The sequence below is a fragment of the Anoplopoma fimbria genome, chromosome 23 (assembly GCF_027596085.1).
Source record: "Anoplopoma fimbria isolate UVic2021 breed Golden Eagle Sablefish chromosome 23, Afim_UVic_2022, whole genome shotgun sequence".
Taxonomy (NCBI): domain Eukaryota; kingdom Metazoa; phylum Chordata; class Actinopteri; order Perciformes; family Anoplopomatidae; genus Anoplopoma; species Anoplopoma fimbria.
In genome coordinates this window covers 15,849,624-15,863,726 of record NC_072471.1, presented here as the reverse complement: position 1 = coordinate 15,863,726, position 14,103 = coordinate 15,849,624, and the positions used below count along the sequence as shown (strand labels likewise).

The 14,103-nt window shown below is 40.9% G+C and overlaps 2 protein-coding genes across 2 annotated transcripts in view; one reads left to right on the top strand and one right to left on the bottom strand.

Moving 5' to 3' along the window:
* Nucleotides 1–5,412, top strand: part of ptprz1b (protein tyrosine phosphatase receptor type Z1b) — a 64,851-nt gene extending 59,439 nt beyond the window's left edge. The window contains exons 20-33 of the mRNA XM_054625089.1: nt 447–543; nt 633–715; nt 800–934; nt 1,768–1,899; nt 2,041–2,198; nt 2,271–2,406; nt 2,626–2,772; nt 2,940–3,033; nt 3,452–3,525; nt 3,623–3,751; nt 3,844–3,996; nt 4,103–4,239; nt 4,397–4,532; nt 4,729–5,412. Of these exons, the coding sequence (XP_054481064.1) occupies nt 447–543; nt 633–715; nt 800–934; nt 1,768–1,899; nt 2,041–2,198; nt 2,271–2,406; nt 2,626–2,772; nt 2,940–3,033; nt 3,452–3,525; nt 3,623–3,751; nt 3,844–3,996; nt 4,103–4,239; nt 4,397–4,532; nt 4,729–4,872 (1,755 nt within the window). The 3' untranslated portion in view covers nt 4,873–5,412. The remainder of the gene's footprint in view (nt 1–446; nt 544–632; nt 716–799; nt 935–1,767; nt 1,900–2,040; nt 2,199–2,270; nt 2,407–2,625; nt 2,773–2,939; nt 3,034–3,451; nt 3,526–3,622; nt 3,752–3,843; nt 3,997–4,102; nt 4,240–4,396; nt 4,533–4,728) is intronic.
* A 3,056-nt stretch (nt 5,413–8,468) lies between these two features.
* Nucleotides 8,469–14,103, bottom strand: part of LOC129112530 (HMG box-containing protein 1-like) — a 7,891-nt gene continuing 2,256 nt past the window's right edge. Inside the window, exons 5-13 of the mRNA XM_054624674.1 lie at nt 13,341–13,458; nt 13,015–13,123; nt 12,733–12,842; nt 11,854–12,010; nt 11,633–11,777; nt 11,406–11,524; nt 11,054–11,237; nt 10,805–10,946; nt 8,469–10,682 (exon numbers count right to left, since the gene is read on the bottom strand). Coding sequence (XP_054480649.1) covers nt 10,665–10,682; nt 10,805–10,946; nt 11,054–11,237; nt 11,406–11,524; nt 11,633–11,777; nt 11,854–12,010; nt 12,733–12,842; nt 13,015–13,123; nt 13,341–13,458 — 1,102 coding nt within the window. The 3' untranslated portion in view covers nt 8,469–10,664. The remainder of the gene's footprint in view (nt 10,683–10,804; nt 10,947–11,053; nt 11,238–11,405; nt 11,525–11,632; nt 11,778–11,853; nt 12,011–12,732; nt 12,843–13,014; nt 13,124–13,340; nt 13,459–14,103) is intronic.

The following is a 14,103-nucleotide window of genomic DNA, read 5'->3' as shown; positions in this document are numbered from 1 at the left end:
GTGAGAAGTAGAGTCATTTTCTCATAGACTTATCGGACTTCTTTATGCAACCAGAGGAGTTGCCCCCTGCTGGCCATTAGAGATAAAGCATTCGTAAGGAACTTCAACATCGGCTTTACTTTCAGACCAGGAGGTTGCTGCCTACATAGATCATGAAGAATGCCTTTTTTTCCCTTTATATGAAGTTTGTAAGCAAATGCAACTAAAGTAACCCTTATATGTTCTGACTCACATTTCTTATATTTTCCTCCCTACATGAACCTTATTGATCCTAGTTACAAGCTCATTACTTTGTTCGTTTTGTCTTCACTCAAGATACTTGACTATTATATTGTAATACTTCAGACAGCTTTAGACCAATAGAAAACCATAGCAAAAACCTAGCATGTTTAGCTTCCTCTGAGAGACTAACCTTTAGTCTCATTTGTGTTTGTATTGATCTTCAGGAGGTGCAGGCGTGCACAGTGGACATGGGCATCACCACAGACAGCTCCAATCACCCTGACAACAAAAGCAAGAACAGATACATTAACATACTGGCTTGTACGTCACTCCTCAGTATGATCAATGTTCAACATTTATGATTGTAAAAGCCAGCAGTGATAAAGCTCATTAACCCTTTCCTCTCTCAGACGACCACAGTCGGGTCAAACTTTCCAACAGTTTGGACAGAGATGGGAAATGCGGAGACTACATCAACGCTAACTTCGTAGATGTAAGTATTTTTTTGTCAGCCTTGCGTGTTAATAGGCAGACTGACTCAAGTGTTTCCTTGACGACGTAGCTGTTTCCTCTGCAGGGTTATGAGCGAACGAGGGCCTACATCGCGGCTCAGGGGCCCCTCAGAGCGAGCAGGGAGGACTTCTGGAGGATGATCTGGCAGCAGAATGTCGGAGTCATTGTCATGATCACCAACCTCAAGGAGAAAGGACGGGTAGGAGATCACTCTGCTGCCGGTTCTACCAACGATCTGACACAAACACCAGCTTCCTACACACACACACACACATCAGGCAGTTAGAGTATTCATCCTTGTTTCTATCATTACGCGTAGAGGCCTCGCTGGAGTTTGGCAATCGTTTGTGCTGCTTGAAGAGTTAGGAAATGTAGTTTTGTTTTAAATATAAAAATCTCAAGTTAATTTTGATGCCTACTTATTTCATGTGTTTCATGCTGAGATGTACCTTAATGTGAATGTTATTTAGAATAAAGAGTCAAAGCTCTCTGATCTGTCAAGGCCAATAAACAGGCAGGAAGTTGATTAATTCGAGAGAGTTTAGGTTTCAATGTCATAGCTTTTAAATCAGTACCACCTGATTCTTTAGTCACTTTGACAAACATGTCAGCAAACAGCAGCTTTAATTTACACATCTTTCAGACACAGAAACACTAGAATTCATTTGGACTCGTGTTGTGTCTACCTGACAAATGGTCCAACATTCACTCTCTTGTAGCTGTTTGGCCTTGATCAACTTCTGAGGGAAATATCTGGCTCTTCAGCTGCTAAAATGCTCCACTGTGTTCACCAGCTAGTAGCTAGCTGTGTCTGTGTGGTGTTTGGTGTTTGGTGCTGAGCAGGTAGTGTAAAGTGGGTTTATTACAGCTTTTTAGCTCAAAACAGCTGCAGCCAAAAACAGTAAAGCTGCTGACTGTACACCCAAACCAACAGGCTGAAAAATGATAAAACACTCCATGGTGGTGAGGAGAAACAAAGCCTTTTAGGCACCTAAACCTTATTGGGTCATCTGCTCTATGTCATCTCTACAGACAAAGTGTGACCAGTACTGGCCGGAGGAGAACCAGGAAGAATACGGCCCGTACCAGGTGACCCTGAAAAGCAGCAAGACTCTCGCTTACTACACACTGAGGACATTCACCGTCAGAGACACCTCAAATAAGGTAGGTCACACACACACATACACACTCCCTCTCTTTCCAACACACTCTGCACTGACGGTCCCAAGTGAGTTTGGAATTAAGTTCCAACCAAGTCTGCTTAAACTTAAAAACACTGGCTCCGTATCATTTCTGGTCCTCCAGGCGCCTCAGAGGAGAGTTGAACACACCGTCCTCCATTACCACTACACCCAGTGGCCAGACATGGGCGTCCCAGAATACACTCTGCCTGTGCTGTCCTTCATCAGAGCATCCTCCCGGTCGAGGACACAGGAGATGGGACCAGTACTGGTACACTGCAGGTGTGTATCCATTACTATTTCAGATATGTGACGCACTGAATCTATGTATTTGACACGTGATGTGTGTCACAGTGCCGGCGTAGGAAGGACAGGAACCTACATAGTGATAGACGCCATGCTGCAGCAGATCCAGGATCAGGGTACGGTGAACGTTCTGGGTTTCCTGAAACATGTCCGGACGCAGAGGAACTTCCTGGTTCAGACGGAGGTAAGCGGACTGACACAAGGACCTTGTTCTTCTATCTTTGTGAGGACACTTATTGACAGAATGCAACTGATGCTAACCAGAACCTTAAAACCAAGTCTAAACCCTCAAACAAGCCTTTAAAGGTCTGTCCCAAAGTGAGGACCGACTAAATGTCCTCACTTTCTGAAGGTCTAAAACTCAAACTGGTCCTCAGTTTCTCCTTCTGTCTCTCTCCTGTAGGAGCAGTATGTGTTCATCCACGACACTCTGGTGGAGGCCATCATGAGCCGTGGCACCTCGGTGACCTCTGACCTCCTCCACACCTACGTGTCTGACCTCCTGACCCCTGGGGCGTCGGGCAGGACGCGCATGGACAAACAGTTCAAGGTATAGCATGTTTCCCCCATGTTTTATTAACCTCTGTTTTATATTCTTGTTTGTCCTTTACATTATAGCCATTAAACCAACACTTTAGTTTTTCGGTCATATTGCTATCATGCAGGTGTACACAGTGAATGTTGCAAATGTATTCAACCCTTGTTTTTGTGTTTCAGTTGATCAGTCAGCGCCAGGCGAAGCATGCAGACTACAGCACCGCCCTGAGGGACGGCAACGCTGAGAGGAACAGAGCCAGAGCTCTGATGCCTGGTAAGCAGGGCTGGTTTACTAAACTAAAGTTTTTTTAATCTTTCATCGACAGCCTGTTAAAAAACACACATGATCACCCCCTTAAAGGAACAGTGTGTTATTTAGTATGTTTTTCTTTAGGGTATAATCACCCGAAAAAAAGAATCGTTGTGATTTTGGTACCTAACGATCCGTTTATATCTGTATATGAAGCTGGTCCTCTTCATGGAGTCAGCAGCCAAGTTTCTATGGTAGCCAAGAATGGTCAAACCAAACAATCCTGTTGTCACGATTTCATGTCGGCCACCTAGTTTGCAGTCTGAGACATCACAGCTACCAATCACCAGATCCTACACACTGCACCTGTAAGCACCCCTGTTGTGATTGGTTAGCTCATCAGTGTGGTGAATATGGTTTATGCATTTGTCTTTTTGTCTAGTGGAAAGATCAAGAGTGTGTCTGAGTGCTTCAGAGTCAAACGCCACCGGGTACATCAACGCCTCCTACGTCATGGTAAGACTACTGGGAACTGTTAAAGGCTTACCGTTTCATTAAAGGGCACTTCAACCAAACATTTTCTAGTAGTTTTACGCTGCTGGTGTTTTCACAGGGACATCACCACAGTAAGGAGTTCATTGTGAGCCAGACTCCTCTGAGCAGCACGGTGGAAGATTTCTGGAGAATGATCTGGGAGCACAGCACACACACCGTTGTCCGTCTGCCAGACACACACTGTCAGGTATGACACACACAAACAAACACACACCCACACAGTTCTACAATGATTGTATAAAACACATACACTCTGACATGTTCTCTTGTTTATGTCAGAGTCAAGATGGGGAGTCTTCTGTTTACTGGCCCAGTAAAGACCAGCCAATGAGCTTTGAGGGTTTCACTGTGTCATATTTGGGGGAGGAGCATGTTTGTCTGTCCAATGACGAGAAACTCTTGGTGCAGGACTTCACAGTGGACTCTCCACAGGTAACACACACACACCCACACTCACAGTATTCTGTGTTTGATACATATAAATATGTATATATATAAAAATATTGTGCATACATATATTTTCTCTGCTTCTGTGTAGAGTGTGTTGGAGGTGCGTCAGTACAGCGCCCCCTGCTGGCCCAACCCAGACAGTCCCATCAGGAACTGTTTCGATCTGATCAGCACAGTCAAAGAGCACAGCAGACATTCGGACACACCCACAATCATACATGATCCGTAAGTACTACATAAACAGGATCACGATTTCATTTGACACTTCCTTTGCGAGGTTAACACTATTTGTGTGTGTGTGTGTGTGTGTGTGTGTGTGTGTGTGTGTGTGTGTGTGTGTGTGTGTGTGTGTGTGTGTGTGTGTGTGTGTGTGTGTGTGTAGGTTGGGAGGTGCTACATCTGGGCTGTTTTGTGCCCTCACCGCTCTGTCCAGTCAGCTAGAGGAGGAAAGAGCGGTAGACGTTTACCAGGTGGCACGGATGACCAACCTCATGAGGCCTGGTGTTTTTAATGACATAGTAAGCACACACACAGTACTCTTAATGCTCCCATCCTCTTCATGATCTTTAAAATGACAATTAACTGAGCAGCTTCACCTCAGCCGCAAACTAAAGACATTCGTAGGAATTTAGAAAAATAAAACTAGCTGGTAAGAGGTGGGTTTTTTTAATAATAAAGATGGTTTGGTCTTGAATCTGTGTCTCTCCACCACAGGAGCAGTACCAGTATCTGTACCGAGCTGTGCTGAGTCTGGTGAGCAGCCAGGAAGACCAGAGAGCCCTGCAGAGTCCAGAAACCAACGGGTCTGTACCGCTGGGCCAGACCAACATCGCTGAGAGCCTGGAGTCACTCATGTAGACACACACATTTACCACACAACATGACACATGCACAGACATTGCATCATACAAGCACGCACACACACCAGCGTAGACCGAGTGCTTTAGTGACTGAGGTGTGGCCTGACAGGAGATGACGGTCTGTGGTTCACAGCTGTGTGCGCTGAGCATGTGGCAGGTTTAGACCGGTCATTAAAGTGATAACATGCAGAGCAGACTGAGCCACAGAATCCAGCAGAAGCAGAGCTCATTTCTGTTGTTAACCCTCATGTCAGATGACGTGACCCAACCCGGCAAGATGTGACTCAACCTTTAAAAGAAAAAAAGCACCACTTTATCACAGCACAGTTTATAAATGATTTATTTTAGCTAACTAATGGTAATACTTTACTAATGCTTTATAGATCTACGGAAGCCCTGGGAAGGCCAATTTCTAAGTGTAAATAGTTCTTGCTCTGTGTCTATGACTTAAGAACAGGTGAAAAAAGATTTTGCTGGAATAATCCTCCTAAATTTCTTAATTTTTTGGCATTAAAAAAAAAATAAAAAATGTTTATATTGTTGTAACACTAATTTCGGCCAAAAGATGTTGCGTCATTACTATATGTTCTAAATAGGACTAAAACCATTCATGTTTTCATGCTCTCTAAACACAAAGTACATATAATGTGTGATATACAGTGATGTCTTTATTTTGGCGATAAATGTATTTTTATCAGCGCTAATCTGCCTTTAGGGAAAAACATGAATGCTTTCCGTCCTATTTAGAATATGGGGAATTGGTGTACTTCATCCTTGTGGAGTATTACACAACACTTTGAAAAATGATTTTACTGAAAACAATTAACAAAAGACAGACCAAAAGTGGTTTTCTTACCTGCTCCTAAGTCATTAACAGATTTCTTTTTTTTCTTGCCTCTCAGAGCTTCCGTATCGATCAGTTAAAAGTCTTTAAATGAACAACGTTTGTGCTGCCAGGTTGAGAAAACTCCCTTTGATTGGTCCGGGAGTTCTTCCTAGTAAAGGGCTGTACGATATGGACCAAAATCCGTTTAGTGCAATTAACTTCATTCTTGATAACTTATTAGAAAGTTAAAGACCAATGAGCATTTATTAAGGAATTACCAGGATTAATAATGGTACTTTTACAGAGTAGAAAGATTAAAAACCAGCCCAACCCAATAACTGATCTATGAAGCATTAGTAAATGATGTATTAACATTAATAAAGCCGTCAGTTACAATTAAGAAGTCCTTTATAAGAGAGGTTCATTATTAGGAAGAGGTACCAATATTTCACTGGATATAATTTTTTCTTAATGATAAACGGAGTCATCTATTAAATTCCAATAACAGACCTACCTTAAATTCATAACTTCTGTCTATTTTCGTCTTTCTTTAACATTTATTTCTTTGACTAGTGGTCTTGCCTGTCTCTTTGCCTTTTTTCATCGCTCTCTTGTCTTTTAAAAGACAAAAAATACTCTGAAAAATATATGAATAAAATACTGAATGAATAGAAAATTTGGCAAACAGGCAAAACAAAAATAGTTATAAATACAAATTAAATACAAATAAAAGTAGAACAAGATGACGTAAAGGGAAAAAAAAAGGGAAATGATGTAAGAAATGACATTCTCTGTAACTTTTGTTTTCCTACATATTTTATGCACTGCAAATTAACCTCAGATTTTGGGGCTCAAACTACCACGTATCCTAATTGAGAGAAATATTTAGATTAACCAGAATCTCTTAAGGCCTCACTTGTGACATTAAATTGACTGCTGTTGAATTTCTCCGTTCATGTCTTGATGCCACCGGCTCCATGGTCTCTGGTACCCCGTGCCTTTTGTAATTCATGTTATTGTACTTTAAACCTGTTTTGATACAAAAACTGTGTAACTAATATGCCAAAATAATGATCTGTGAGTTTTTTTCTATTTTCTATTGCGCTTGTTACTTTCATAAGTCGAAGTCAGAGAGGAGATTAAATGTGAGATGTTTTGTAAAAGATGCAATCTGGGATTTGAAGTGATATTCAACACTATGTCTGTGTTTTGAGTATCCAACTCGACGGTCCCTGTAAGCCGGAGGTGGCTGTAAAAAGCTGCAGCTTGAATTTGTGTCAGTTAACTACGACGGCGTATTAGGTCTATTGTAGGTAAAAAAAAAAAAAAAATGACAGAGCTGGAGGAGGGGTGGAATACTTATAGAAAATACTTGGATCTTCTGAGATTAATGTTGAGATAAAACATGGAGATAATATTGGATATACTCTTAGATTAAAGGTTTAAATTCTTAAGAAAATTATTTTTTATGAATTTTCTCTGAGACGAAAACGTAAAATTGTACTAAACAATGGAATTCAGCAATAAGTTAATAATTGGGATTTTAGTCCAGAATCACCATATTATCATAGACATGCAGACTTTAAAGAGATACTGCAGTAAATTGGCCCTATTCAGAAGAAAAAAAAATAACGATTTGAGTTTTTTTATTCTCGTAAATTTGTGAGTTATTTTCTCGTAAATTTACAAAGTTTATCTTAGAGACTAACAATGTTTTTTCTCTGAAATTTGCAACGTTCATTTTTCATTTTTTTCTCCAAATATTCCCTCACTCCTTTGACTTTATGTTTTATTTTATTTTTTACCTACATGGCCCTAATACGCTGTCGTAGTTTACAATGGATTCAAATGGGGAGTTTTAATAATAGTTAGGAAAGATCAAAACCTCTCTAATCACTCGACACAACAGAGTAATCAAGCATTATGATCAGTTATCATAAAATCACAACATCAGTCAGCTGAGACAGTTTCGTTTTAGACAACGAGAGAAATCAGTGGAAAGAAGGACAAACAACTGAACCTATCGATATTGTGTTGAACCTCGGACTGAAAAATGAAATTCAGAAGCCGAGAGCCGAGACTTCCTCCTCAACCTGTGCCACTAGCTACGACTGTTTTCATTCTGAGGGAGTCCAAACGTGTCAGACACGATCAATCAACCTCCGAATCACTTTGAAACAATGTTGCAGCTTCTCTATGTGCCTATTTTGCATCCACCCTGTACCATATTTAGAGCACATCTGGGGATGCAAAATGGCACAAACCATCGAGGCCACTGCAACTGAGCCAGACAGTGATTCACACCACATCTGACTGCAAAGAGTCCGAACTCTTTCTGTGTAAATACCCCTGAATACATCAAAAGGCCAAATTACTGTATGTTTATACTGTACCTCTATATATTTTCTATTTTACTATATAAAAAAAGTGATTTTCTAGCCATTTACACATAAACGGTATAACTGTGTGGATTCTATTTGATAATTTTAGCCTGGAAATATTGATCATGTTCATAGTTTTAATGGAATGTTTTCTCTTTTTATCTTTATGATCACAGTAGCGGCTTAATGTCTATACCTTCACCTCCAGCCATAAACTGGTGCAGTATGTAAATAGCAACAGGTGGAAGCAACACCAACCGTGTTTATGATTTCTGAATTTGTTTCTTTTTCCGGGTGGGGAAAATTAAATAAAATGTTCTTGTTTAGACCAAAACTTATCCGTTCATTTTATTAAACAGTTTCAAACACATAAAGACACAAGTTTATCATGCTTTTATTTATATTAATATACGCTGTATTGCATTGTCTCCCCTGATCAACCTGTACATGACACAATGGTAAAGACAAACAGAAGTTTAATAGTCAATGCACAACCATGAAATGTTAACAAGGATTAAGTCGAAACCAAAAAAATATAGATTTCTATATAATCATAATAATGTTTGCCATGACACATATTATACTGTAGCAGTCACGTTAGATAAAGTGTATATAGTGCATTAAGAATAAACCTCGTTATGCAGTGAGATTATGAGTGCCCACACTGGGGAGTAGTTTATAATTATTCAATTGTTTTTACTATTTCTGTAAAATAATAATAATAATTTCTGTCACTTTACAAATTATTTTCATGTTTGCAGTGGTTTTGTTTACATGCAATCAGTACTGAAGATAATATCACATTACTTTTTTTATTTTTTATTACAGCAACCCTCTTTGTTTCAAACTCAAACTAAATGAGTATAAAAAATAAAAATAATTCTCTAGACCTCCATCATTTGAGCCAAAGGTGATACTTTAAGAGACTAGATGGAGCACTGAATGTCAAAATGATTCCAAGGTGCATGTTAAGACAATATCCTGATTAAAACACAACATCTTATATTTGTTTTTACTGATTTCTGATAATATAAAATTACAAGTTAATGGCAATAAGTTCACTTTTGATCTGCAACCACGTAGACTTTTTTTGTCGCCTTTAAACTCTGTCTGGTCACAAAATGTTTAGAATTTTCTCTGTGTGCACATCATCCTGCCTAACTTTATTTAGGAACAAGACAAACGCTGAATAAAATAATTTATATTTTACCACTTGTGAAAGCCAGTGGAAGCTGTCGCTCTCTGGAAATTTCCTGAAACTCAGTCAAGCCTTAGCTGTATTAATGTTTCTTTGATTATACACAGATATAATGTTACTCTGATAGAAACACAGCTAGACATTGTGTTCTGGCACATAGAGACGTTAGAATGGAGGACACTTCAGCAGTGAAGTTGATGGCTGACGATTTCAATCTTTGCGTCTCCTGCTGCCTGGGCTTTAGTGAAAGCTTTCTGTAACATACCCATTTTATATGTTTCGTGACAATACATATTAAATACCATAAAAACCTTTTTCAAAATAAAAGCCTTGCAGAGAAGTGAAAGCGTTTTGCCCCCTGAACTGCTTGACATTGTTTTCATGTTGGAAAACTGGGAGGCTTCTTACAGGAAAATATGGTTGATAAAATAGTTAATTGTCGAAGTTTGACATAACTAATAAAGGCCTGATTCTCTCTTTAAGCTGCAATCGCAAAGATCTCCGTTTCGTACTCTTTGGCGACACCTATGGCAGTAAGTGGTAATCGCAGGTGTGTTTTTAACTCACTTTTCAGAGATTCAAACTGTATCTCTGTGTGAGGCCAGTAAGTTAAGTTTGAGTTGAATAAAACGCTAGGGCCACTATTTGAGAATTTATGGTGTACAATTAGTTTAATATTATAATATTAAGCATTACATGATAAATGACACAAAAAGTTAAATTATGTAGTCTTGTGCAATACACTCAAGTGCAAATGCAAGTAATACAGGCAAGAAAAATACTTTTGATATATTTCTTTGTATATAATATATAATTTTGGGAAAATAGCTACATCGTCTACTTTACCTAAAATGCTACAGCACCATAACTTCCACCTGTTTCAAACACGTGATGAGAAATTCATTTTTTTTATTGTCACAGTCACACACATTGTAAAACTCTGGTTGACCTGCTTTGTTATTGCATTTGGGGAAAAATGTTGTCTCTGTATGGTGACGCCGCGGTGCTCTGTAGCATTAAAAAGGCATGGCAAATGTTATTTTATAGCCTTTTATAATTACTTTACACGCATAATGATTGATGCTACTTAAAAATATGTTACATTTAGCACCTTTTAAAAGCAAGAGGAAGGGAGAGGAATATGTTTAGAGCGGCTCAAAATGTCTACAAAAGAGATCCGTGAGAAGTCCTCACTCTGTTGTCAACAGATTAAAATATTGAGGCATCGTATTCGGTCACGCAAAGCTCTCTTTTCCTTGTCACTAATAGATGTGTGTGAGTGTGTGTGTGTGTGTGTGTGTGTGTGTGTGTGTGTGTGTGTGTGTGTGTGTGTGTGTGTGTGTGTGTGCTCTCCTACAGACTGTTTTCTCTTCCTGTCTGCAGCCTTAATTTCCCTGACAGCCCTGTTGGGACACAGAGGAGAAATTAGACAGCAGTATAAAGAACTGGATTAAGCAGTGTGTGTGTGTGTGTGTGTGTGTGTGTGTGTGTGTGTGTGTGTGTGTGTGTGTGTGTGTGTCCTTACAGAGTTGGTTCGTTTGCGTTTCCAGCAGTCTGGGTTGAGTCTTTTCTGTTCGTCTGCGAGGGCTTTGGCCTGCACGGTGAACGTCCGACGCTCCTCACTTCGCATTTTCTTCCACCGCTCCCCGAGGAGGACGCTGATCGCTCTGCAACAGGAACAAACACGCACACACAGGCGTCACAACCATTACCTTTCGACAAACTTTATCCCTGCAGGTCCGCGGCACACATGCAGACACGGAGGCACACCCACCTGTTGTCCTTGCCCGGGTACATCTGTGTGTACTCCACCCTGAACTTCTTGGCAAACAACATGAAGGCGTTCATTGGCCGCTTGCACTTGGTGGGCGTGGCGTTGTTGCTTCCTGATGCGACGGCTTGCTGGCTTTTGGTTGGCTTTTGACGAGTAGAGTGGGAGTGACCGGGACCGTGGGCGTCTGCAGGTTTTAAGCAGATCCACAAGTTTGAATTTTTTTCTTTTTCTTTTATGAAATGCAATCTCTTTCTTTTTTTCTGCTTGAGTGTTTTCGCACAGCGCATTTTTCGATGTTTGTGCTTATTCATACAGTGGAGTATCTTAAAACAGGAGATATGAGGCCCAGTACCTCGTGATGTGTCTCTATCTGGAGAAATGGCTCCCCCGCTGGACTGCGAGGCACGCCGCCGTCTCGCCATGCTGCTCAGCACGTAAACCGCAGAGGAATCCAGAGGTGTGAAATCATAACTGAGGAATACACAAGTGTAAAAAAAAAAAAAAAGTGTTTCACTCTGACCAACTCATCTGCTGATGTGCCTTTTGCAGCTTTAGGTTCAGGACAGATGTCCGTTTTACCTCCTGAATGTGTCAAAGACCAGCGAGTCATCGGTCTGTTTGGCGTCTCTGTGTCCCGTAGGGAGGCACACATCTCCTACCTCCATTTCATAGCACGGTATCCCATAACGCACCACTGTCAAGCTCGGGTGAAATGATGACCAGCCTGAAAGAAAGCAGGGTGAAAAGTGAATATTGTGTTGCTTAAAACAGTTATAATGTTTTCTCGTCATCACTCCTACCTTTCTTTTTGACGTAGAAGGGGTGGTCGAGTTGGCACCTGGCGCTCAATGGAGCATGTCCGAAAGCAACGGGGTCAAAGGTCAACAGAAGGACAGCCTGACCAGACAGCACAGTCTCTGAATGCTCCACCAGCTGCAGACCCTCAGAGCCATAACTCTGCAGAAGAGCAAGCAGTGCTTTCACTCATTATGTTCAATCACTTTATTTTGGTGGAACTTTTTCTCTATAAAGGTGCAGTGTGAGAAATGGTCTTCAACAACAAATCGTCAAAATGTGAAGCGGTTACAGTGTCGACATTATGTCAAAGGCGTTCTCTATTGTGTTGGAGAGAGATATTGAAATTAGCATGCTAACCAGCTAGCTCCGACCTGTCCTGTCTTGCAGTACCACTAGAGGCGATAGTGAGTCACTGAAGGGACTCAGTCTGTCCTCAGGCCAACATGAGAGGACGAAGAAGTACAACTGCCCCGATACATCAAAGGTCCTTGTGTGTTTGATATGTTGTTTTTAAAGTAGCAGAATTGTCGCCCCCTGCAGTACAACAAGCTTAAAGACTGACGGAGCCTCCGTTAGCAGTTAGCTCGAATGCAGCCTTAAGATAGCAGTGTTATTTGGACTGTCTCTCAGAGTTTGAGCAGTTTGGTTGAATCTTGCTTACTCTTGCCCTGCTGTTGGTTAAAAGCTGTTTTTTTTATACAACTGATGGCTGTACATTTTCACTGCTTGGACCCATCAGTAGAGGCCAAATGCTGCATGTTTCACATTGTACCTTTAAATAATACAGATTGCTGCTGTTGTTAAAATTACAGCACATTAACACTAATCTACACTGACAAAGTGAAGGTAAAGTGCGGCCACGAGCTTCTTGCATAAGGTACCTTCAGAGACCCGGACTGCTTCTCATGACCAGAGTGTCCCTTGGCCGAGTTCAGGTCCTCCACGTTCTGCCACTCCACGCTGGAGCCGCCGTGGAAACGCAGATGAGTGCCTGATGACAGAAAATAGATATAATAGGCTTGAATAAAATCTCACATTTATGTCTTTCAAACAGAGAGAAAGAAAAGTAAGGCAGCAGGAAAAGAATGTGTGTGTGTGTGTGTGTGTGTGTGTGTGTGTGTGTGTGTGTGTGTGTGTGTGTGTGTGTGTGTGTGTGTGTCTACCTTTGAGAAAGCAGTGCCAGGCTGTGGGTGGACAGGAAAAGCTCCAGCCCATATCTTCATCATCAGACAGAGAGGATCTGGTCGACACCGCGGAGCCACATTCACTGCTCTTCTGTGGAAACACAAGGCGTTTACCAGGCATGACTCAGGAATTTAACAGCTTCCAAAGAATTTTGTACAAACACCACAAGCAGCTCATTGTTGACACGGTAAGTGAAGTCAGTTTCACTAAGAAATGTAGAACAAAAGATGCTTTTTTGATTTCTTCTACAGATAGTGTGTCAGTTACGGACAGTGACAATGAAGCGTGTAAACATGAGCCCTACCTTGGCGCGCCGGCGCTCCCTGTTGTGACCTCTGGGGGGCGACGGGGTGAGAGTGGGAGGAGGCCGGGCGTAGGAATGTAGATTGCTGCTGGTCCGGGAGACGCAGGCCGGAGGGGAGCTATAAATGACATGTCTCATGAGTGGAATGGTGTCTCACAACAATACAGAGGAATAAGCTGACTTGTAGTAAGTCATATAGGACGGAGTGATGAAAGGGAAACTGTAAAGCTGGTGTTAGAAGCAGTGGTGTTCCTGTAAGACTGCATTCTACAATTACAAACAATAACACATTAATTAAAGTTAACAGTTCAGCCCAGAATCTAAAATCCTTCCTCGTACTTTATCGTAGAACCTGTTGCTACGTGAAACTGCTCAAAACAGGTTTTAAGATTATCTTTAGTAACTGGGTCATGATTTCTGGAAAGAGACGTTGCTGTTGAGTTTTTCTAAAGGTTTTTTTTTTTTTAGTGTGTGTTTTAAACACCACAAGCCGAACTGCCCCTTTAAGCCTGATTTTATTACAATAAAGGTGTTAGTACTTCACTAGAATTATATGCATGTCACTGAGGGGTAGGATTTAAAACTGCATCATGAAACAGAATTGTGTAGAGAGTTAAATATTACCGAACACATTAAATTAATCAAGAACAATTATATTTTTTACAGACTATTTATTTGTTATCTTCGTTGTTTTAGATCTGTAACATAGTTGTGGAGACACACTACAACCATTCGTTCTTTGCTGTATTCACACGTTAGCGTT